Below are 24,255 nucleotides of genomic sequence, written 5' to 3'. Positions count from 1 at the left end.
TGTGTGTTTGTTTGTTTTTCGAGACAGGGCTTCTCTGTGTAGTTTTTGTGCCTGTCCTGGATGTCACCCTGTAGACCAGGCTGGCCTCGAACATGCAGAGATCTGCCTGGTTCTGCCTCCTAAGTGCTGAGATTAAAGGTGTGCGCCACCATCACCTGGCAAGCAGAGATCTTTTAATCAAAAATTTAGCTGTGGGACACCATTGAACTAAACCTCCAAGCTAACATGAAGCTACTGACAACAGAGCAGGGAGGGATGTCTTACATCCATAAAAGCCAAAGTTTTGCAACCTGAGAAGCCTACAGGAAGTTGCCCTGCGTGGTGAGTACCTCATCTTGTGCGTCCTTCTTGATAAGGAAAGGGAGGTTCCTGGCAGTTGCCATGAGAATGTCAGCTGCTTGCTCTGTAGAGAGGAAAGGGAGAATGCGGGCAACCATTCTCTTCCCTTTTCGGATACACATGATCTGTACAAAGTGGTCATCGCTTGGCCTGCAAGAAGAATGCCATCTAGTGTCAACAAGGGTAATACAGAAAACCACATTTTTTAAAAAATATGCAACTCTATCTTCATAATCATCTGTACTACCCAAACTGAGGATTACTCTCCAATTCCAACCAGATCATAAAAAGTAAAATTACGTTGTACAAATATGAAAAACAATTTCCCATATTATATGTAAAAATGTGATCAAATTTGTAAAAATTAAATGTTAATTTATAAGTGTTGACAGGGCACATAGAATTTATATGGTTTTGGAATTTGACTTTTTTCATTTTCCTCCCCAGAATGGGAAATTAAGTCCAGAGCCTCCTGTATGCTAGGCAAGTGTTCTACCACTGATCTACAGTTATACTCAACTTCAGTTAACCTTTTAAACACTTTTCTCTATCAAGAAATATGCTTCTGTTAAATGCATTTAATGGTTACATAACATGCCTATCCTTGGATAAACTACATTTATCAGACCAACAGCACGTAAGTGTGCTGAAAAGAAGTCTATTCTTATGTGCGTGTAAGTTCTGGCTCAGGAGAATCTGAGCGAAGGGAAAGGAGCTGTCAGCAGGTGGAGTCAGTTGCCTTATATTAATATTTGGGAACTATAGGACATTATCACAACTAGGTTTGCTTCAGACAATGAGCAGGGGAAAGATGGCACAGAAAGAGTTAACATTCTTCACTGGAAGATGGACTGGCTTCCACACACACACTCTATGGAAATCTCAAAAAAGTACAAATGTTGGTAAGTGCCACGTTAGCAGAAAAGTCAATACATTAAAAATTACAAAGTAGAACACACTATTAATCATACTCCAAATATAATCTGTCACCTCAAAATAAAAATCTAGCAGCGTCCCCTCTGTATCTGCAGCATAGCACAATCCTAGAAGACACTGACTATATACTGTTGAATATATGAATCCAAGAAAGAACTCAAAAGGATTGATTATGGAGTGTTTTACACGAAGTAGCCCCCAAGTCTGGACAAAAAGATAGATACTAGTGTGGTGTGGTGGCCCATACTTTTAATAGCAACATTTGGAAAGCAATTCAAGGTCAGCCAGGGCTCCACAGTGTGCCTTTGTCTCAAAACAAAAACAACAAAACCCAAGAATAGAAATGGTAGGACAAGGAACACCATAATCCCAAGTATGTGGAGTTTAGTGGCAAAGGAAGGACTCTCCCATTTCTTTCAAGTGCGCAATGCTTACCTCTCTTGTCCAGGCAATTTGCCCCTCAGGTTGTCATACATGCTACAGATTTTGTGCTTTCTTTCATCCACCAGTGCAGGCCGCTCTTCTTCTAGACTTAGGAGATAGCGCCTCTCATAATCCTCAACATCAAGGAGTAAACTATAGGTCTAGGGGAGAGACAGAACAGGCCATAACACGCTAGGTCAGGACCAGAGTATTGGATAAACATCTTCACAGTTTAGGGCTAACAAGTAAAAATACAAGAGTACAATTCAAACAAAATGTGTTTTTTTTTTTTATTTTTTTTTAAGTGCTTGATTAAATGTGGGGAAACATGGTGAAATAATAAACCTTTAAGCATCAGTCTTTCTCTCTCTTGGACTGACAAGTAGTAAAAATAGTGAAGTAATTATGTTTTCCAAATTTCCCAGCAGCAGTGTTAGGCGGAAACACCCGACTTTCCTAACAATGCCACTAGGCTCACCTTCCAGTAATAAGTGAGTGAGTGAGTAAGAGAGAATGTGTATGTGTAAAGAGGTCAGAGCTTGACTGTCAAGAGTTCTCCTTCACCTTTCAGTATTTTCTGTATTGATGCAGCATCTGCCACCTGAACCCAGAGGTTGCCCATTAGGATCAACTAACTACCTTTTTGTCCAGGATCCAAGGATTCTGTCTCTGCCCTTGAGCACTGGGAGGGTTGCCATACCAGCCTGGCATTTATGTGGATGCTGAGGATGCAAACTCTGTTCTTCAAACTTACACAGCAAACATTTTACCACATTCCCCAGCCTTGCTAATCTTTGAGATGTGGTCTCACTATGTAGCTCTTCTGGAATTTACTATGTAGTCCTCACATTCAGAAACTGCCTTTGTGATTAAAATCACCATACTGGATCCATCTCTCTCTCTCTCTCTCTCTCTCTCTCTCTCTCTCTCTCTCTCTCTCTCTCTCTCTCTCAATGGTGTTTTGCCTATATTCATGTCTGTGTGAGGGTGTCAGATCCTCTGGAATTGGAGTTACAAACAGTTGTAAGCTGCCATGTGGGTGCTGGGAATTGAACCTGGGTCCTCTGGAGGAACAACCAGTGCTCTTAACCTCTGAGCCATCTCTTCAGCCCACAGCATACTGGATTCCTGATAAAGATTTTGCTAACCAGTCAATTTTTTTCTTTTCTTTTTTCTTTCTTTCTTTTTTCGATTTTTTAGTTTCTCAAGACAGAGTTTCTCTGTATAGGCTTGGCTGTCCTGGAACTATCTTTGTAGACCAGGCAGACCTTGAACTCATATTCACTTGCCTCTGCCTCCCAAGTGCTGGGTGGGATTAAAGGCATGTACAACAAAAGATCAGGCAAGGTTTCCTTTTAAAAGACTTAATTTTTTATATACAATGGGGTTTTGCCTGCATGTATGTCTGTGTGAGGATGCCAGATCCCCTGGAAATAGAGTTACAGATAGATTGTGAGCAGCCACATGGGTCCTTTGGAAAAACAGCCAGTGCTCTTAGCCATTGAGCCATCTCTCCAGTCTGACCATGCTGTGGGATGTCTTTCTGTATTCTGTGAATACATATTGCTCTGATTGGTTGATATTAATATAAGCCTCTGTATGTTCATTTGGGTCTGAGCAGCCGCGGGACCGGGCAGGACATAGAAAAACTTCCAACTACACAATCAGGCACTATTTTAAAGTTAACTTTACTACTGGTGTCAGCCAGTGGTCTAGCACTTTGCACGAATTCAATTCATTTGCAAACTCAACCCCAAAACAAAACTACTACAATCATCTCCATGAAGAAACTGAGGACAGCATAAAAAGTTAAATATCTCAGCCTCACATTAGATCCAGAAAAGGGATGGTTTGCGCTTGTGTTCTAAACTACTGTGTTCTAAGTAGTATGGTATGGTATTATGTATGTAGTATTGCACTGTGGTATGTGTGCTTTACAGACTATATGTATCATCTTATTTTCCTTAGTACATAAGGAATGCCTAATAAATGCTGTAAAACTAAATTAAATTAGTTCATGTAACAACAAAACTTTTATTCCAATTTTTATTAGATTGAATGAGTTGGGTTGATGAGATGGCTCAGTGGGTAAAGGTGTTTGCTGTCAAGTCTGACAGCTTGAGTTCAATTCCTAGAGACCATGTGTTGGAATGGAAGGAGAGGCATGTTGTCTCCCTCAAGTTATCATCTGAATTCCACATACAAGTTGTAGCAGACACCAACACCCACACATAAAATAAATAAATAAACAAATAAATATATATGATACTCTTCTATTAGTTGAACAACTATTAACAAAACCCCAGTGCAGTGTTCTTTCCAGGATTCCATAGGCAAGGTATAGCACAATCATTTCTAGAATACTCTCATAAACAACAAGAACTTAACACAAATCAATTCTTAGGTAATATAAAAGAACCTGGGCCAGTGAGATCTCAGCTGGTAAAGGTACCTCCCCCCAAGCCTGACAACCTGAGTTAAGAGCCTCAGAACCCACAAGGCGGAAGGTCAAGAACCCACCCTACTAGTTGTCCTCTGGCATGCATGCACAATGCCATCACCAATCACAAAATGTAATTACAGAAAAATTAATTAACACTGATTTCCTGCTCACTCTACTTCTTGAATACACACATTTTTGATAGTTCTTTAAATTGAAACTAAATACAGAAATAAATTCTTACTTTCTCAATTATGACAAGAGTTTTTCTTCTCTTATCCCGAACTTGTTTTTCTTTTGTTTCCTTAAAAAAAAAAAAAAAAAGTTATTCAGTATAAATTCTTTACCTTTACTGAGACCATTTTACCAAGAATGCACTGGTGAAAATACTTGAGAATCCAGACTCCTTAAAAGTTAACAATCCAAAATGACAACAGTATGAAACAAAGGTCATTGACTGAGTCAGCTCATAAATTATTAAACTAAGTCAATAAATCTAAAAAACATAGAACTATTGTTTTAAGTAGTAAACTGCAGCCAGAGGTATCAGATCCAAAGACTCCCGCTATTGCAGGCTCTGGCTGGCCTCTTCATAAATAAAGGCATTAGGACCAGCAAGATGGCTCAACTGGGAAACAGTGCTTGCTGCATGGACATAACTGACCATTTGAATTTGATTCCTGGAGTCCCTGTTGCAAGGAGAATCTGTTTCTAGAAAGTTGTCTTCTGACTTCCACAAGTGCACCATGGCATGTGACACTGACACATACACACACTTTTTTTTTTTTTTTTTTTTTTAAATAAATGAAGGTATTATATTTCAGCTTATGTGTGAAAAACTAAAAAGTTAGGCCATACCAGGTCAGCTTAGATAACAGACAATTCCACCATGCCTCATCTCATTCCAATGACTGCCACAATGAACACCCCATTAGCTGGCACTTACGTCATCCTCACTCCGAGATGTCACGACCGCGTCGATCATCTTTCGAGGATTATTCACACTAGCGACAGTAAGCTTACCCAAAGAGCCCGCAAACTGCACTGCAAAGACAAAAAGACTGTTCATAGAGACTGGAGCACAGCAGACAGCGTTCAGTGAGCCTTCCTTTGTGCTTCACCCAGTTTCATAACTCACCGCAAGAATGTTCGCACAGAGGCAACCCCTTTCCTTTTCTTTTTTGGTTTTGTTTTAACTCATGATCCTTCTGTCTCTGCCTCCTCAATACTGAGATTACAGATGAGAGCCACTACAGCCATGTAAAGCAACTCCTTTGCATAATCGATTCTCCATCCCTTCATTAAAATTATCATCAAAAGAAAAATTATTTCCTCTTCATGGGTGGTAGCGCACACCTTTAATCCCAGCATTCGGAAGGCAGAGGCAGGCGGATCTCTGTGAGTTCAAGGCCAGCCTGGGCTACAAAGCGAGTTCCAGGAAAGGCGCAAAGCTACACAGAGAAACCCTGTCTCGGAAAAACAAAAAACAAAAAACAAACAAACTAGAACCTTACCAGGCTTATATGCATGCTCCAGTTTGGCCACCTGGGGGGTGATGAGCTTGGTTCGCTCCTTCTTAGGACCATCACCTTGTATTTCTTCAGCAGCTGACAATTTCTCCAGTTTTTCAAAGTAATTCTATCACAAGAGAAGATCGTTTTCATTGCAAAACAAATACAGACCACCACTGTTCTTCACACTAATTACATCAGTGGTAGTAATACAACTGGGACTCTAGAAATACACTGGAGCCTAGTTTTTGTTATATTTTATTTGTTTATGTTGTGGGATAATCTTTTTGTACACTGTGAAGATGTGTCTTTGCCAAGGTGCCTTCTGATTGGTTTAGTAAAAAGCTGAATGGCCAATAGCCAGGCAGGAGAGGATAGGTGGGATTTTCAGGTAGAGAGGAAGAGGAGATGAATCTAGGTGCCAGGAGATGCAAAGCAAGTCAAGACATACAGAATGGAAGAGAGATAAAAGCCACATGGCAGAACATAGGTGAACAGAAGCAGGTTAATTTGAGCTGTAAGAGCTAGTTGGGAAAAAAGCCTAAGCTAAAGGCCAAGCTTTCATATTTAGTAAGTCTCTGTGTCATTATTTGCAGGCTGGCAGTCTAAGAAAGCCCAACAAGAAAGCTTACTACATATTTATTTGTTTAATTTTGTTATTTTGAGACAGGGTTTCTCTGTTTAACAGCTGTAGTTGTTCTGGAATTCACTCTGTAGACCACGCTGACCTCAAATTCAGAGATCCACCTGCCTCTGCCTTCTGAGTGCTGGGATTAAAGGCATGCACCACCACTGCCAGGCTATTTTATTTATTTATTTATTTTTATTTTTTCAATGTCCACCGCTAGGTTACTTTATGTATGTATGTATGTATGTATGAATGATATTTTAATGTGCCCCGGCTGTCCTAGAACTTACTATGTAGACCAGGCTAGCCTCAAACTCAAGACATCTTCCTGTCTCTGCCTCCAGAGTGCTGGAATTAAAGGCATGCATAAACATCTTTGGCTTCAGTAAAATCCAACCTATGGATTATGGGTAAACCTCAACAACAGAGTAGGTTTATAGCATGTTCAAGGCCCAACTTTCAATGCCCAGCACCACAAACCAGACACTCACACACCCACAAACCCTTTAGTCTTCAAAAACATTAACTGGCTCGATAAGATGGCTCAGTGGGCAAAGGCACTTGTCGCTAAGCACGGTGACTGATAAATAGGTACCTCAGCCACTGCTCCTAGGTATGGTGGAGGAGAAGGGTTATTGTAGATAAACAGGAGAGCATAGGCAGAGACACGGAGGGACATCTGGCAAAGTCCAGAGGGGACATGACTCTGAGCCATGTGAGACCAGGAGGGGAAAGGAGAGGGGAGAAAGGAGAGAGGAAAACCAGGTACAGCAGGTAAGAGGACAAAAATACAAAAAAGGCAGGTAACCAAAATGGCTGGATTATATATGGAAGAGCAGCCCAGAACTAGAGAGTTCTGGGGGTGAGGGGATGGGGTGGGAGGGATAAAGGGTGGAATATGCCAGTCATACCCTGTAACAAGTAAGTAGGAAAGGATTCTGGGAGAAACTGGTGGCCAGGTCCATTTGGATGCTAAATACGCATCTTTGGTCATTTGTCCTGGAGCTTGAGACTTAGCAATGACCTAAATTCAACCTCTGGGACCCACCTGGTGAAAGGAAAACTAGCCCCCCTGACCTCCCCATATGAACCTTGACAGCTGTGCTGCACTGCCCACAAAACCAATGTTTTTAAAAGAGTATTTTAAAAGTGTGAATTAGCCTAGGACTTGCACACGCTAAGCCAAGTGCTCTCCCTCTGAGCCACATCCCCAGCCCCACACCACCAATATTAATTGGAAGAACCAGATTATTAATGCTAAAATGAAAATATCAATCTGAGCACATATAGCTTGACACTGAATATTAAAAAATGGATGGAATCTGCTTGGTCAATTTGCATTCAGGGGATAATATCTCCATAGAAAATTCCAAAAAAAAAAAAAAAAAAAAAAAAGAGAAAATTCTATTACTGGCATAAGCAGACAAACTATTCTGTTCTCAAAACAAGTACTGGCTATTTACCTGGTAATAGAAATCATCCAGGTAGGGATCAGTGCTCTGCAGCTGCATCATCTGAATTTTAGAGACCCAATCCTTTTCCCGCTGCAGCATGAGATTAGCATATGGATCCTTCCGGAGATGATCTTGATGATTGGACCGGTGACCTCCTCTGTCTCCGGCACCATTGAGATTCCGATGCTGACTGAAAGGCAAACACATGCTGCATTCAGGCCAAGTCAGCACATAGGCCATGCTTTTCGAAATACAGGAATACAGTACTGCCGGTTCAAAAACACCCCTCTTTGCCTTTGTGAAGAAAAACAGAACTGCACCCTAACAGAATCAAAGGGGAAAAAGCTACGTGATACATAATCACAGAAATCAAACTAAGAGCTGAGTACCTTCCCCTTTGTTAAGCACACCTGGACTTTTGTGTAAATTATAACCACACACACAAGGTAGATTGCTTTTCTTCACTTAAGACAATACACTGAGACCAGGAGAACTCAAAGCTAGTTAGCAGGTGGCAGAGTAAGACTGAATACTGGCTAATCTGATCCTGAAGTCTGTATAGTTTTTCTTTAACTCACTGAAAATCATAAAACATTTTAATGTATCTAGCTCAAGCAAATACTATAATAATAAATATCTATCTATCGTTCAGATTTAAAAATGTATTTAGGCCAATTTGGTTCACTTTGAAGTCATAGTCAACCATGGTGACACAAACCTATATTCCCAACACTCAAGACTTACTAAGAACTGTGGGTTTGAGGCCAGCCTGGGATAGAGTCTGAGGCCAGTCTTGTCTACACAGTAAGAACCTGTCTCAAAAAAACCAAGTAATACAGGGGAGAGTGGAAGGCCTTCAAGATTATTTTTAAAAAATTGATGTGTACTTGTGCATGTACAGGACAGAAGAGGGTGTCAGATCTCCTGGAGCTGGAATGATAGGTGGTTATGCACTGACTGATGCAATTGCTAGGGACTGAACTCTGGCCTTCTTTTCAAAAAATCACCAAGTTGTCATTATATGGATTCTCTTCCGCATGTCCATACCTTTATGCTGCTTGTTCATCTGTCTTTGAATGTTCTTTCTTTCTTCCCTTTCCTTTGATTCAGGATCTCACTGTGCAGTCCTGGTTAGCCTGACCTTACTATGTACATCAGGCTGTCCTGGAACTCAGAGACCCACAATGCTTTCACCTCCTCAGTGGTGGGATTAAATGCAGGAGCCACCACACTTTGCTCTGCCTTCCTTTGCCTTCCAAGTGCTGGGATTAAAGGTGTGTGCCACTACTGCCTGGTTTTGAGTCTTACACAACATTGTTCTGTATACTTTTGATTACATAAATGGTAATGGGCATAATTCTACTCCTTGTTCTTTACATCACGAAAGTATCCTGGGAATACTATAAAGTGAAATTGTGAGGTGTGGTCTAACCATGTTTTTAACTTTATTATCTACTGCCTAAATCCTCTCCTGAGGAGCTACATACTCAACTCTCGCCCCAAATGAAGTAGTGAGACACTTCAAGTTGTGTGTGTCTGATGATGGTAACTATCTAATTTTAACATCACTCTGAAATAAGTGTGCTTGAACATCTCTTCAGTTTTAGGAACAGCTCAATACATTTTCTTCTATTAAGAACTGAATATTTGGGTAAGTCTTTTGTTAGTGTTTTCATTTCTTCCTCAAAATATTGTTTTTTTTTTAAATTTTTTTATTTTTTAAAAATATGGAACGCTTCATGAATTTACATGTTATCCTTGTGCAGGGGCCATGCTAATCTTCTCTGTAGCGTTCCAATTTTAGTCTATGTGCTGCTGAAGCGAGCACCAAAATACTGTTTTTAGTGGTCTTTGTTTATTACTGTTTGGCTTCTTCCTCTTTTCTTTTTTCCAGAGCTGAGGACCGAACCCAGGGCCTTGCAAGCGCTCTACCACTGAGCTAAATCCCAACCCCTAAGTTTCCTGACAGCTCAGTCAGGGTGGGTTAGGGCACTTGACAGATGAGTTCAGTCCCTAGAACCAACTTGATGGAAGGTAAGAATCAACTCCTGCAAAGTTGTCTTCTGATCTCCAGATATACATATGCACACACAGCATAAATTAGATGTAATAAAAGAAAACATAAACGGACAGCATTTAAGCCAACAAAATATACTCCATCTTCAGTAAATGTAGTAACAAAAACAAAAACAAACAAACAAACAAGTAGCCCAAGCCAGCAGCTTCCTCTGACATGTCAGGATAGCAATGATTCCTCACCTTCTATTCTGCTGTTGCCGCTGATGCAACAGGCGCCGGTGCTGTGGATGCAGGTGGGTTGTGTCTGGTCTAAACATTGGGGCCTGAGGTCTAGGAAAAAAGAAAATGGTTCTTGATTATCTTACTTATGGACTTCATTTAAAAAAGGTTGTCAATACAGGTTACAGGTTCACTCAAGGGATGGCCAGAGTGTATTCTATACAAACTTTTAGAAGTGAAAGTTGTATTTTTAAATTTCTTCCACAACAACCAATTCTTAAACCAAAGAGAATGACTATGAAACACCTTTAGTGTTCCTTCAGTGAACTACTTCAGTGATTTAGTAGTAAAACAATATAATTCTTCCTGTTCCTAACAGGCTTAATGTATTTAGCTTTAATTTTTTTTGTGGGAATGACACAGAAATTGTATATGTGGCAGTTAATTTTACATGTCAACTGACTAGCTATGATACCCAAGTTTAACCAAACCCCAGTGTACACTGCTATGAAAGCATTTTAGAGACAACATTTACATTTACAATCAGCTAACTTTATGAAAGTCCATAATCTTGGAGGCTTAACAACCAAAACCAGAAGTCACTCAGAGAAGAAACCTGTATCAAGACCGGAAACGATGTTCTGCTGGGTCTCTAGCCTACTGGCTGACATACTTCAAGGTCAAGACTGCAATGTGATTCTTAGTTTCTAGCCTAAATGGATTTCCAATTTGCCAGTCAGTTCCCTGGAACAAAATTAACTTTTCCCATATATATGTATCTTCTATTGATGTTTCTCTTAAGAATATGAACTGACATGATTTACATAGTAAGACACAATTTTACCAAAGCAGAAACCAAGTCTGTCTCCTTATAAAACCAGCAACTCGGGTTGGGGATTCAGCTCAGTGGTAGAGCGCCTGCCTAGCAAGCGCAAGAGGCCCTGGGTTCGATCCTCAGCTTAAAACAACAACAACAACAACAACAACAAAAAAACCCACAACAACAACAACAACAAAAACACCCAGCAACTCAGCTGGCACTGAGATCAGCTAGCTTCTTGGCCCGTTTCTTTCTTTTGCTTTTTTGAGACAGGGTTTCTCTGTAGCTTTGGAGGCTGTCCTGGAACTCGCTTTGTAGACCAGGCCGGCCTCAAACTCACAGAGATCCACCTGCCTCTGCCTTCCAATGTGCTGGGATTACAGGTGTGCACCACCACCGCCCAGCTTGGCCTCTGTTTCTATCTGTTACTTATTTGAAGTAAATCTTCAGTCATCAGCACTGTACATCGTACTGCATGAATGTTCAAAAAATGGGTATGAAGGGAAACTTTAGTAAAAGAAGCTGTTATTATCATGTACAAAGGAAGCATGGTACTCTGGAGGCAGTGGAGACCCTGAAGACTCAAGCAGTTCTCTGAGAACTTGAGGACCCAGGAACTTCTCAAACACTATACTGAGCAAGTACCACAAGAATTTTACATCATAAAACCAAACGAGAAACATAACTTTTATACTATAAAACGAAAAGGGACTTGGCCGACAATTGATCAACAGAGGCACATTTTATATACCTTAGGTTTTGTAGGTGAGGTCCTGGGCCAGGAGGATGCTGCTGGGGAGGTGGTGTACCGGGGGGTGGAACACTAAAGAAGGCACGGAAGCCTGGTGCTGGGGGAAGCATCTGCCCAACTCGCCCTTGTAGCAACTTAGGATTCATGGCAGCCAGGGGACTACCAACAAATCCAGGGACCCGTGCAAACTGGCTGGGAGACATCCGTCCAGGCTGTAGCTGCGAAGAGGAATAAGATCTTTAACATAACAGAACTAGTAATTCCCACTGGCCCCACCCCACTTTATGTACTTCACGCTGTTTGGGAACTGCCTGTGTAGCCCAGGCTGGTCTCAAACACACGATCTTAACTCAGCCTCCCAAGCGTTGGGATTATAGGCATGCACTACCAAGAAGGGAAACACTGTTTCCATTAATATCTTCACTTGAGATAACAAAGTATGTATATTGGGGGGAGACATGGCTAACAGTGAGAGAAAACCGTGTCAAGCAATGCACCTTAGGACAGCAGGACTACCTTTATGGGCATGGCTGACTATAGGCTTACCTGTGCTCCTCCAAGAAGCTGTGCTCTCTGCAGGGGACTGAGGACAGGAGGAACACTAGGAGGAAAAGGGTGGCCCAGAAGGGAGGAGTTCTAAGGACACAAAAAAGGGAAATTATGTCCATATTATGTATCAAGCAAACCAATGTATTAAGCAGACTCAGTATAAATCTGGTATAAAGTTAGGTGTAAAAACTCTCAAACTGGAGAGTCTTATACCAGAAAAGACTGTTAGAAATTATGAAACACTGGGCTGGAGAGATGGCTCAGCCGTTAAAGGCTAGGCTCACAACCAAAAATGAGAAATTATGAAACACTATGTCCATTTAACAGGAAAAAGATAGCAGTAGAATGAAAGGCTTAAACAGCAGAAATAAAAATGAACTTAGAATCTTTCTGTGCTTTTCCTTCTCTTGAGACAGTCTTGCTTAAGTAGCTCTAGCTCAAACTGGTAGGCTGAAACTCACTTGCTATGTAGACCAGGCTGGCCTGGAATTAAGGATCCTTCTGCTTTAGCCTACTGAGTGCCTGATTACAGGCATATACAGCAATTCCCAGCTAAGCTTAGAATCTTAAAGTGGCATGAAACAAAGTAAACTTTTGCCCTTTGACCTTAGGACCACAAACCCCAGAAAATAAGGAGAGGTTACAAGGAATACAGATAATCTAGAAAATATGAGCTACTACATACTAATGGTGATTATGAAGTTCACATTAAACATTCCTACATGTTGTAAAGTGACATACCGGAACACTGCAGAGCTGGTTTGGAGACATCCTCTCACCATAGGGAGCAGGATAACGTGGTGGCATTGGGGGCCGTACATGAACAGGCTTCGGACACAGAATCTATTAAGACAAACATACACAACTACATTCAATGAAATCAGTCTTTTGCCTTCCTATACTCCCTCCCCTCAAGTAGAGACACAGAACTCAGTGCAAAGCCCTACTTCTAAGCAAATTGCTCTGGCTATGGGTTCAAACATAGAACTTTGGTTACTTCCTCTCACAAATCATTTTCATCTTAACTGAAGGAAGATTTAGCTAATTCTCCAGTATCCCCACCCTTCCATGCTATCTGAGGGAAGTACCAGCAGACATTCTGACTTGAAAACTTTCTCCAAGAGGATATATTTTGGTTCTAGTGAGGGGCAAGGAATGATAAGAAAGCTGGAGGATTAACTAAGTCTATTCTGAAGCCTCAGTGATATGGCCGCCATGCTCAGCAATGCTGTGATACATTGTGACTCCACCATTTCTTAGGATATTGAGCCTAACTAGGCCATACCAACACCACCCTCCCCCCATACCTTCCAAATTGGCCTTCCTTTTCAGCTGCTGGTTTCAGGTGGAGGAAAGTCTATGGAACAGGACTGCACAGGCTCTAGGGAAAGCAGGGATATCTTAAAGGTAAAAAGGGATGTGGACAGTGCTGAGTGTTCCCACTCCCCCCAGCTTTCTGTTATCTTTCTGCTAATGTACCCGGCAGCCAGCAAAACACTTAAAAAAGGATATATGCACTAATGTGGCTAACTACTCTTTTCTCCCCCAGTTAAAAGATATCAGAAGCAGCAGCAGCAAATGGTACTAGGGAATGTGTCTCATTTGTACTAACTTCTTCTCTAATTGGCTATTCTTTTAATGCCTACCCACAACACCCACCCTCCTCCCAGTACCCCAAATAATTTTGCCCAGATTCCCAATATTCTGGGCTGTGTACTTTAATGAAAGATACCTGCTGGTTGAAGCTGGGAACAGCCATCTGCTTAGGTGGGGTGCCTATAGGAACAGCTCTAACTGGAGGACTTCCAATGACAGGTGATGTTGACCGCCTTGGTAAAGCTCGCTCAGAAAGGTCCCGATCATCTTCTGGGCCTTGTGGGGGCCTCTGAGGCAAGGCATATTCTAATACAGACACTGTAGGCATTTCCTAATTGAGGAAGTGGTTAAAAAGCATATAGAGAAATTAGCAAAGTTGGTTGTAATATTTTAATAATCTCTACAGATGCCAAACTGTACTTTGAGAAATTATACTTTGAGAAATTATCTTAATTTTATTTAATTTTAACTCATATACAGTAAAAGTTATCCTTTATTTAGTATACAATTCTCTGACTCTTGATAAATATGCAGACCAATTTTATCATTCCCATAAAATTCCTTTACATTATCCATCCCTCTGGCCTTGTGCCCAACCACTGTCCAACAGTTTGTCCCCGATCTGCAGTTTTGCCTAGACTTTTAACTAGCTCAAATCACACACTGACATTGATGAGCTCTAACAACTCCCTTTCAGCCTTTAAACTGAGGGCTGAGGAAGGGAGCATCAGTAGGCACAACCGTCAAGTGCTGGATGTAGCAGTCATGGTTAGCACTGGTGAATGAGACATACTGCTATATTATTACAAATAATATACTATATTATTACCATAAGAAAAGGATGACAAGAGGAGCCAACTTATCTGTGGATACAAGTCATTCTACATGAAGAGGAAAGTATTTAATACCTGAGCAAGTAGTGGTCCACGGATTCGCCTCAGAACTTCAGATCCATCCCAGATGCTGGAATTTAGACTTCTGGGTTGAGGCTGCCAAAAAAGGAACATACACAGAGTCTAGATGGCTCTCTCAGACTTTAACCTCAACTACTTGGGAATAAGAAGTCACAGTGTCCCAGAATACACAGACTCCTTAACTTTAATCTACAAAATTGCCAACATCAGGAGTTATCAACCTTTTGGTCTGTTTTCTGATATAGGATATTATCTGTAGCCCAGGCTGTCCTTGAATTTGCTAGGTAGCTAGGCTAACTCGAACCCACAGTAATCTGCATGCCTCAGCCTCCCCGGTGCTGAGATTTTGTTTGAGTCACCCCATCTGACCAATTAATAATTTTCTATGGCACATGTAATTCTGTTATTAAACAAAACAAATGACAAAGCTCAGTACTTTAATTATTAATCTGTTGTTATCTGAGCTATTGTTAGTTCCCAAATCAGAGTAACTTACTTGTAAAACCGGCCTGGTCTGCACTGCCCTCATGATAGCTGGATCTTCTAGCTCATTTTCAATCACCATCTTACTGAGCCTTTCTGCTAGATTCTCCTCATGGTCACCCAACAAGTCCATCTCATCCCTCTCTCTATTGCCTGTTTGCTCCTCAGCTGCCGCAGGTAGCTTCTCTTCCAACTCAGCCAGGCGCTCATGTGCTTCCTGCCAATCATCATCTGTAAGACAGGTCAGTTCATATAAGAAATGTAGCTCAGCTGGACAGGGTGGTGCATGTCTTTAATCCCGGCACCTGGGAGGCAGAGGCAGGCAGATGTCTGTGAGCTCTGAGTCAACCTGGCCTACATAGTAAGCTCCAGAGCAGCCAGGGTAACACAATGAGACCCTGTCTCAAAACAAAAACAAAAAAACCACACAAAAAAACCCTGTATCTATATATCTATCTGTCTGTCTGTCATAACAAAAGGGTTTTATGACATTTAAGTTTCTGTAAGCAGACATGGTATACATAAAGTGAACTTTCATTAATTAAAATAAAAAACATATTAGGAATAAAATACAAGTTCTAGGGGACTAGAGAAATGGCTTAGTGAATAACAGTGCTTGCTGTACAATCATGAAGACTGGAGTTTGGATCTTGGAACCTGCATAACAAGCCAGGGGTCCTGCAGATGCCTGGCATACCAGATCTAAAGGTTCTGACACCTGCTTTGGCCTCCACATGAAAAGGCATGCACCTGGACACACATGTGGGAACACACACACACACACACACACACACACACACACACACACTCTCTCTCTCTCTCTCTCTCTCTCTCTCAAATCAATAAAGCTTTGGGATCAACAGTTTAAAGTATTAACTAACAGTGTCTGAATCCCAGTCTGAAACTGACTTCTAGCTTTGGGTTTCAAAATATTTCAGGAAAAAACTTCGGGAAAAAGTAAAAACCTATAGCACTAACACAAGAACTTCTCTTCTGTTTTAACTACCATCTTCTTCTAAGTCAGCAGTTCTCAACCTGTGGACCATGAACCCTTTGTCAAACCAATCTCCAAAAATATTTATATTATAATTCATAACAACAGCAAAATTACAGTTATAAAGTAGCAACGGGGATGATTTTATGGTTGGGGGGGGTCACCTCAACATGAGGAACTGTGTTACAGGGTCAAAGCATTAGGAGGGTTGAAAACCACTTAGAGTCTTCTAAGTCTTTGAATCGATTAATTTCATTCACTATTTTTTAAGTCTCTATTATATGACAAGCACTGTTTTAGGAACACAGGATCCGGTGTACACAACTGGGATGCTACCCTCACATAGCCTTCATTCAAACAGGAAGACAGATAAAGACAATAAACACAATGAATAAGCAAATGACACACTGCATTAGAAGAAAATTCTATGGGAATATGAGAGAAAGGCAGACTGAAAATGTAAATAAATAGATGGTCAAAGACAGGCCACACTGTGAAGAGGACAATAGAGGCAATATTTTAACTCTCCCTCTGTACAATGTAACTTGGATATCTTCTCATGTATAAATACTAGGTACAGATACTTTGTTTTCCATTCTCATTTTAACCACTATACATGATCCCATTCTATCAACAAACTAATTTAGCTTATTCCTTAGTGAAAAACATTCCGAGGATTTAAAACTATACTACTATAGGAAACATGATGCACATCTTAGAATCATAAATATTTATGTAGGCTAACTCGTTTTTTAGGGTCAGGCTATGTATTTAAAATTTACTATTTATCAAACAGAAAAGCATCTATATAATCAAAAAGCAAAGCAGGTAGGACTTCCAAATTCAAGATTTTGATGTTAAAGGACTCAAGGTCTGCTCTTTCTGTGAATGATCCGAACATATTAGTTTTCTTACTGTGTCCTTAAAATGATGTGATCATGGGGCTGGTGAGATCAGTGGTTAAGAGCACTGGCTGCTCTTCCAGAGGTCCTGGATTCAATTCCCAGTACCTACATGGTAGCTCATGACCATCTATAGTGGGATCTGATGCCCTCTTCTGGCATAAAGTCAAAAGAGCATTCATATACATAAAATAAATTAATTAATTAAAAAAATTGTGGATTATGAAGGGCAGTGGTAGTGGCACATGCCTTTATTCACAGCACTTGGGAGGCTGAGGCAGGTGAAATTCTGCGAGTTCGAGGCCAGCCTAATCTACAATGTGATTCTAGGACATGCTCCAAAAGTTATACAGAGAAACTCTGTCTCAACAAACAAACAAATTATAGTATTTAGGTGGGCGGTGGTAGTGCAAAATTTTAATCCCAGTACTTGGGAGGAAGAGGCCAAAAGATCTCTGAGTTCAAGGCCAGCCTGATCTACAGTCAGGGCTACATAGAGAAACCCTGCCTTGGGGATATATATATATATTACTTTTTAATATTTTATTTTAAAATTTATAATACATTTTATTTATAAGTACATATATAACTAAAATTATAGAATTCAAGTGGCTAATCATAAGTGGGGTTGCAGAGACAGTTCAGTGGTTAAGAGGACTGGCTGCTCTTCCAGAGGACCTGGGTTCAATTCCCAACACCCACATGGCTGCTCACACCTGTCTGTAACTGCAGTTGCAGGGCTTCTGACAACCTTCACACAGACATACATATAGAACAAACACCAATGAACATTAAAAAACAAAAAAAAAAAGGGGGGGAGGGAGGGTTGGGGATTTAGCTCAGTGGTAGAGCGCTTGCCTAGCAAGCGTAAAACCCTGGGTTCGGTCCTCAGCTCTTGCCACACAAGCATGAGGTCAAGAGTTCAAATCCCTAGTATCCACATAAAAACCTGTGTGTGTGTCCCATCTGTACTCCCAGTGGTAGAGGTTTGTGGAGGTGGGGATGGGGATGGGGAGGAATCCCAGGGCCAAGTTAGCTAGAAAGACCAGCAAGCTCTGGATTCAGCTAGAGACACTATCTCAGCAATAAAGTCAGAGGGTGATTGAGGAAGTCACCTGACATTAACTTCTGGCTTCCACATGCACCTTCACACATGCAAATATACATGTACACCACACAAAATACACATGATAAAAAGTGAAATTAAAAACAACACACACGTGCACCTTCACACACAACAGGCACATACAAATGAACTAAAACATGAACACAAAGTAAAAATATAGTTGCTTAGCTATATGCCAATGTTTGACCTAAGTATACGATTGGTCAAACAGATAAGACATAAAGAATAATAAAAGGAAGGAGAGATTCCTTCACTTAATTAACCTGCATACCTAGAATGAACTTTTCCCATAAACTTTAACCGCACTTGAAGCCCATATTCAGGGTCATCTAAGTCATTACGCTTATGCTAATGAGAAGAGGAGAGAAGGAACAGGGAGCTTGTCCACCTAAGTGGGGATTTCCAGACTCCCTAAAGACACCTGTACTACAGCCAGTAGTTCACACTAATTGTGTTTATAGTTTCTGAACCCCCAGTCACTGTGCTTATCTGTTAAAACTAGGACAATACTGGGGCTGGGGGTATGGCTCAGTGGTACAGCACTCACCTTGAGAGGCATTTGTTCAACCTCTAGTTCAAACAAATACTGCTGTAAAGATTAATAATATATTAACTATTGAGAATGGAGTCTGTGACCACCAGCTAAGTTTAAGCTTTTATTTTTAGAGAATGGATAGGGATTACACCATTTGTTGCTCTGAGATACTGCAAACTTTTTTTATGCAGAAGGTAAATGTTAAGTTTCTTACAGAAAGGTCACATCAGAACTGGTGCCAGTGACCTAAGGTATCCACTATACAAACAGGTCTTATTCAAGGTGCCAACCCCACTAATACAAATCATCAAATTAACATTTCACTCACTGGTTTAAACTCCTATCAACTCTGTGTATCTACAATGGTTTTTCCAAAGAAGTTACAGATCTATAACGAAGATGCTGTAAAGGAATTAAGAATTTCAGTTTACAATTCCAGCATATCCAACTCTGAATGGAAAGAGAAGACTTTTGGAAAACTTTTCTCTATTATAGACGTTGTTGGCAAAAAGTCCTTAATCACCCTTTTGTTCTCAGGTGCAAAGTAAGCTAGCCATGTCACCCTGTTGTCTCTATAGTCTACAGGCTGTTCTTCTACTGTGCATCCCAAGAACATTCACCTGATCACATAAAATAGATCACATATTCTAGTATCCTTTTCAAGTCCTCTTGTGATGACAAACGAAAACGTAAGGGGAAGTGTCAAAACTGTCAAAACTCTGAATGTCAATGAGAGGCAAAAATCATTCTGTCAAGGTTCAAAATTGAGAACACATTATTATGCTGTCTCATTTAAGTAAATCTAGAAATACAGAAATCTAGTAAATAGAAAAATCTAGAGATAAGTATATATGCACTGCTTGCAGCTTCTATTGTATTTTAGGGGTTACTGCTAAGCTACTTCCTAAGTACGATTTGCAATTCACATCACTTCTCAGTGCTTGTAATTCTATTCTACATAGCTTCCTTTGCTATCTCCATGGAGACAGACAACAGCATCTTGGATCATGTCATTCTCCTGGACAATCTCATCTCCTGAACTCTGGCTATCCTCCAAAAGTTCTTTAATTCCTTCTCTACCAAGCATTGCTGCTACTTTCAGCATATTTCTTGTTGCTCTCCCTTGTGACAATTTTGGTTTTCTACTGAATTTTGTAAATGACAGAGACAGAAGCAAACTTTCCATTTTTGCCATTTCATTCAACTCTGTGAGCTTTGAAGAATTTAAGCTATTTAAATTGTTGCAAGACCAGTAAGCACTATAACACTTATCAAGTTTTTTGATACTGAACACCTTAGGATCATCTACTACTGCTCTATTTTTCCTGGCTCTCTCATTATTTAACTTGGAACACTTGTTGCACAGACTGAACTTCGGCAATTCCAAAGAAATCACAAATATTTACACACACACCCAATCTAAACACTGTTATTGCTGTGTCCCAACAGCCAAAGCAGCAACATCTACATTTCATGTTCTCATCTGTACACTCTACTTGTTTTTTTTTTAAAGCATAAAGTTTAGCTTGTTAGTTTACCTACTCTGAACTTGTTCTAAGTACTTTTATTAACTTATGAAGACATTCTACCACCAAAATTCTTTGTATAGAAAGTGTTTTCATTGTACTGAAGAAACCTTGAGACAGCAGAAATTATTATACAATATACTAGTGATGATCTAGAATGTTCTCCCCCTTTTTGAGACAGGGTTCTTTTCTTGTAGCCCAGGCTAGCATAGAACTCAAGATCTTCCCTTCTTCCTCTACTTGATCATGGTAGACTGAATTTTTTTTTTTTTTTTTTTTTTTGGTTTTTTGAGACAGAGTTTCTCTGTGTAGCTTTGCGACTTTCCTGGAACTCACTTAGTAGCCCAGGCTGGCCTCGAACTCACAGAGATCCGCCTGCCTCTGCCTCCTGAGTGCTAGGATTAAAGGCGCGCACCACCAATGCCTGGCTGGTAGACTGAATTTTAAAACATGTTTTACATAGAAACTGAATTTTCTACAAATCCATTAGTTTTCCTTGCATGCTCTACATCCTTCATCTACAATTATTTTCAACATCATTTAAATGTCTACTTTTCTAATTATTTAAATTCCTTATACTGGAGGTTGGGAATTTAGCTCAGTGGTGGAGCACCTGCCTAGCAAGCGCAAGGCCCTGGGTTCGGTCCTCTGCTACAAGAAAAAAAAAAAATTCCATATACTGGCAACCTAGAGCTACAATGCATAAAGATTACCTGTTATTATAGGTAAGGCAAAGAGGCCCAGGTGAGCAGAACAGAAGACAAACTACTATGACTGAGTGAAGGCTTTAGTAGTTTATAAAGAACAGAGTGGGCCAGGAAGAAGGTTCATCTCAGTAGATAAAACCACTTCATTCACCACGGAGGCACACGCCTTTAATCCCGGCACTCGGGAGGCAGAGGCAGGCGGATCTCTGTGAGTTCAAGGCCAGCCTGGTCTACAGAGTGAGATCCAGGACAGCCTACAAAGTTATACAGGGAAACACTGTCTCAAAAAACCAAAACTACTTCATGCGCAAGTCTGACAAGTTTGAACCCCAGAGCACAGCTGGATGTACTGGCTCCACATCTGTAATCCCAACATTCCTACTTTGGGAGAGGAGGTGGAGACACAAGAATAACTTCAGTCTCTGGGGCATCTAGCCTGTAATATGTAGCTCTGTGGCAGAAACAAGAGAGATCATTTCTCAACAAGGTATAATGTGAGAACCAAACCCTGAAATCTGTCCTCTGACCTCCACAAGACAGCCCAGCACATGCTTACCCATACTCATATGCATATACACACAGAACAAAAAATCAAATTAGAGGTTGACTTTACTAAGACCAAAGCACTTGATAGGATGAACAAAAACCATAAAAAGAAAGATGTCACTTACCAACTGCACCTGACCCAAATGTATCATCATTAAATTGATCAATTTCTTCATCTTCTTCTCCCAGGCCTTGAAATGCATCTTCATCTTCATCTAGAGGACAATCCTCTAAAGACTACAAAAAAAGAGAAAGACAGTTAACTTCCCATGATATTTATGTGACCATTTCAAGTAAGTCCTAATATTGGTTCTTTTTAATGACTCTCAAGACTTTTTGTAGATAAGCACACAATTCCTCTACACCACTAGCTGAGTTTAATATAGCTTTTTCAATAAAATTATGTTTTCCTCGTTACATCCATGTGAAATCTTTCCATCTTTCTTCCTCTTTCCTATAGAACTAAATCTAGCCAGAATGCAGAACTCAAAACATTTTCACCCACAATTAAGTTGAACATCAGAAAAAGTCAAAGGTTCTTGCTCTACTCTTACACAGAAGTCTAATCACTAGCAATTTAACTTTAAAAAAAATTCTTTTTAATAATTTATTTTCACTTTATGTGCACCGGTGTTTTGCCTGCATGTATGTCTGTGTGAGGGTGCCAGGTCCCCTGGAACTGGAGTTACAGTTGTCAGCTGCCATGTGTGTGATGGGAATTGAACCTGGGTCCTCTGGAAAGCAGCTAGTGCTCTTAACAGCTGAGCCATCTCTCCAGCCCCAGCAACTCACTTTTTAAATTAATTTAAATAGTAGGCCCATTTGAGGGCCTCTATGTCTCAGGCTCAGTGCTAGGTACTAAACCTCAGGGTCTTAAACTGTAATTTTGAGCCAAATACAACTTGATTCAAAGAAATCTGTGTGAAGACCAACCAAGGCAAAGACTGTAGAATGCTGAATAAAAGCCAGAATCACCATTATATCTGGGTATGTTCTATTATTTCTCTAGGTACTATTTCCTCCTGCCTCCCCTTCCAGCCAGTAAATAAAGCCGTCACCAGATTAGCTTGGCGTATTCTAATTTCAGTCATTCCTCCCACTTTGGTTTACCAAGTTTTCTTTGCTTCTGGCAACTTTGTTTTAAGACAGGGTTTCTCTGTGTAACAGCTCAGGGTGTCCTGGAACTCGCTTTGTAGACCAGGCTGGCCTCGAACTCACAGAGACCCACCTGCCTCTGCCTCCTCAGTGATGGGATTAAAGGCGTGCACCATGCTGCTTCTGGCAATTTCTATTCACTGTATCTCTTCCTCTTTCTTCATGTTTACACACAGTGAGTTGAGTCAAAAATTGTAAAGTCAAGTACCCTACCTACTGTTTTCAATGTTCCAAGATTCCACATTGGAATTCCACACTCTAGTGGGACAGCTTGTGATATACCTCACCTGGGAACTTTTCTACCCATGCTACGGTCCTCTCCAACTTCATAGAGCCAGCCCTGCAACTGCCTCCACAGCAGAAGCAACTTCTAGCAGTTCTCTACGAAATCACAACGATCTACTTGACCAAATCAGGATGGCTCTGTAACGATTTCCCTAGCTCAGTCCTTAAACTATAAATCCGGAATCTGTGTCGTCCCAAGATTAGGAGTTGCTCAAGGTCACACAGCAGTGGGCGACGGCCAGCGAACAGCGACATTCTCTGCACAACGTCATCAAACCCACTTTTTCCTCCACTCACCCAGAAGAAACTTCTGCTGGACACGCCCCCCTCCCCACTCCGTGCCTCCTTTACAAGCCGACTGAAGTCTCAGCCAAAAGGCCAGTGCCGGCCCTTCCACCTGACGGCTGCCCGCCGGCATAGGGGTGTGTGTAGCAGGGGTGAAGGGGTTCCGGGTGCAGGGCGGGAAAAGCTTCCGTGGGCTTTCCCCGGGGATCTTGCCTCAGGAAAAGCAACCGGGTGGGAGCAATGCTAATCACCCCGGCAGATCCGGGAGCGGAGGCGCAAGTGTAGGGTCAGGTTACCGCACTTAACGGGCCCTCCCCGCCGCAACCCAGCGGCCGGCTCTCGCCAGTCCCGCCCCCCGAGGTCCGCTCCGGGCCCCGCCCGAGCCCCACGGCCGATGCGGGGTCCCAAGGCGCCCGTGCCCTGCCCCCTCCCCAGCGGAACAGGACCCACGCGGCGGGCGGCAGAAGAAAAAGGGGCGCGCGGGCGAGGGAGGGGTCACTTCCGGTCGCAGCCACTCACCTCGTAGCGGAACATTCTTGGGGAGGGGGGAAGGGAGCGGGGAGGGGAGTGGGGGGGAGGGAGGGAAAGAAGCGCCGACTCCCCGGGCTGCTCCGCGCGCGCGGGTCTTCCACCGGCTCGCGACCCCTGGCCGCCGCCGTACGCCGGAGCGTGCGTGGGGACGTGCGCAGGCGCGCCTCGGGCTGGGCGGGCGTCCCGGCAGCGGCGGCTACGCGGGGACAGATTTGGCGTTTGGCTTCCTAGTGCGAGCGGCGGGAAGGAAATCCCGAGGCGAGACACTGCGCACGCGCGGGCTGTCGGGGAGGACCTAGGGAGCCCGGGCCTGCGGCTCCGCCTCCGAGCTCCCAAAGGCAACCTTGCGCTGTGCTCCGGGTCACGAGGTTCCCGTCAGTGATTGGGCGGAGGAAAGCCTTGTGATTGTCACAGGATTCGTCCCTGAAGCGTCTCGGCTGAGAAAATCGGGGATTTATTCTTGGGTGGTTTTCTGTAACGTCCTTATCGGGTGCCTTGACTTTGTGCGGGGAAATAATATGGAAAGTCAGTGTTCTTGGGAAGGGAAAAGTCGCTGGCTTCATCAGCGGGAGGCTGAGGCT

The 24,255-nt window shown here is 41.9% G+C and overlaps 1 protein-coding gene and 1 non-coding gene across 2 annotated transcripts in view; both read right to left on the bottom strand.

Moving 5' to 3' along the window:
- Patl1 (PAT1 homolog 1, processing body mRNA decay factor) overlaps nt 1–23,864 on the bottom strand; it is a 29,332-nt gene extending 5,468 nt beyond the window's left edge. Inside the window, exons 1-15 of the mRNA XM_036172256.1 lie at nt 23,663–23,864; nt 21,544–21,655; nt 15,096–15,313; nt 14,594–14,674; nt 13,822–14,016; nt 12,831–12,932; nt 12,087–12,176; nt 11,541–11,758; nt 9,991–10,080; nt 7,741–7,921; nt 5,653–5,776; nt 5,085–5,182; nt 4,383–4,442; nt 1,711–1,859; nt 330–489 (exon numbers count right to left, since the gene is read on the bottom strand). Of these exons, the coding sequence (XP_036028149.1) occupies nt 330–489; nt 1,711–1,859; nt 4,383–4,442; nt 5,085–5,182; nt 5,653–5,776; nt 7,741–7,921; nt 9,991–10,080; nt 11,541–11,758; nt 12,087–12,176; nt 12,831–12,932; nt 13,822–14,016; nt 14,594–14,674; nt 15,096–15,313; nt 21,544–21,655; nt 23,663–23,677 (1,893 nt within the window). The 5' untranslated portion in view covers nt 23,678–23,864. The remainder of the gene's footprint in view (nt 1–329; nt 490–1,710; nt 1,860–4,382; nt 4,443–5,084; nt 5,183–5,652; nt 5,777–7,740; nt 7,922–9,990; nt 10,081–11,540; nt 11,759–12,086; nt 12,177–12,830; nt 12,933–13,821; nt 14,017–14,593; nt 14,675–15,095; nt 15,314–21,543; nt 21,656–23,662) is intronic.
- On the bottom strand, nt 9,453–9,559 carry LOC118576801. The gene has a single exon (XR_004944011.1). It is a non-coding gene; the product is annotated as a U6 spliceosomal RNA (small nuclear RNA).
- Nucleotides 23,865–24,255: the final 391 nt, after the last annotated feature.

Source organism: Onychomys torridus, chromosome 1 (genome assembly GCF_903995425.1).
Source record: "Onychomys torridus chromosome 1, mOncTor1.1, whole genome shotgun sequence".
Taxonomy (NCBI): Eukaryota; Metazoa; Chordata; class Mammalia; order Rodentia; family Cricetidae; genus Onychomys; species Onychomys torridus.
Note: the sequence above shows the minus strand (reverse complement) of the source record. Positions and strands in the feature narration are given on the sequence as shown.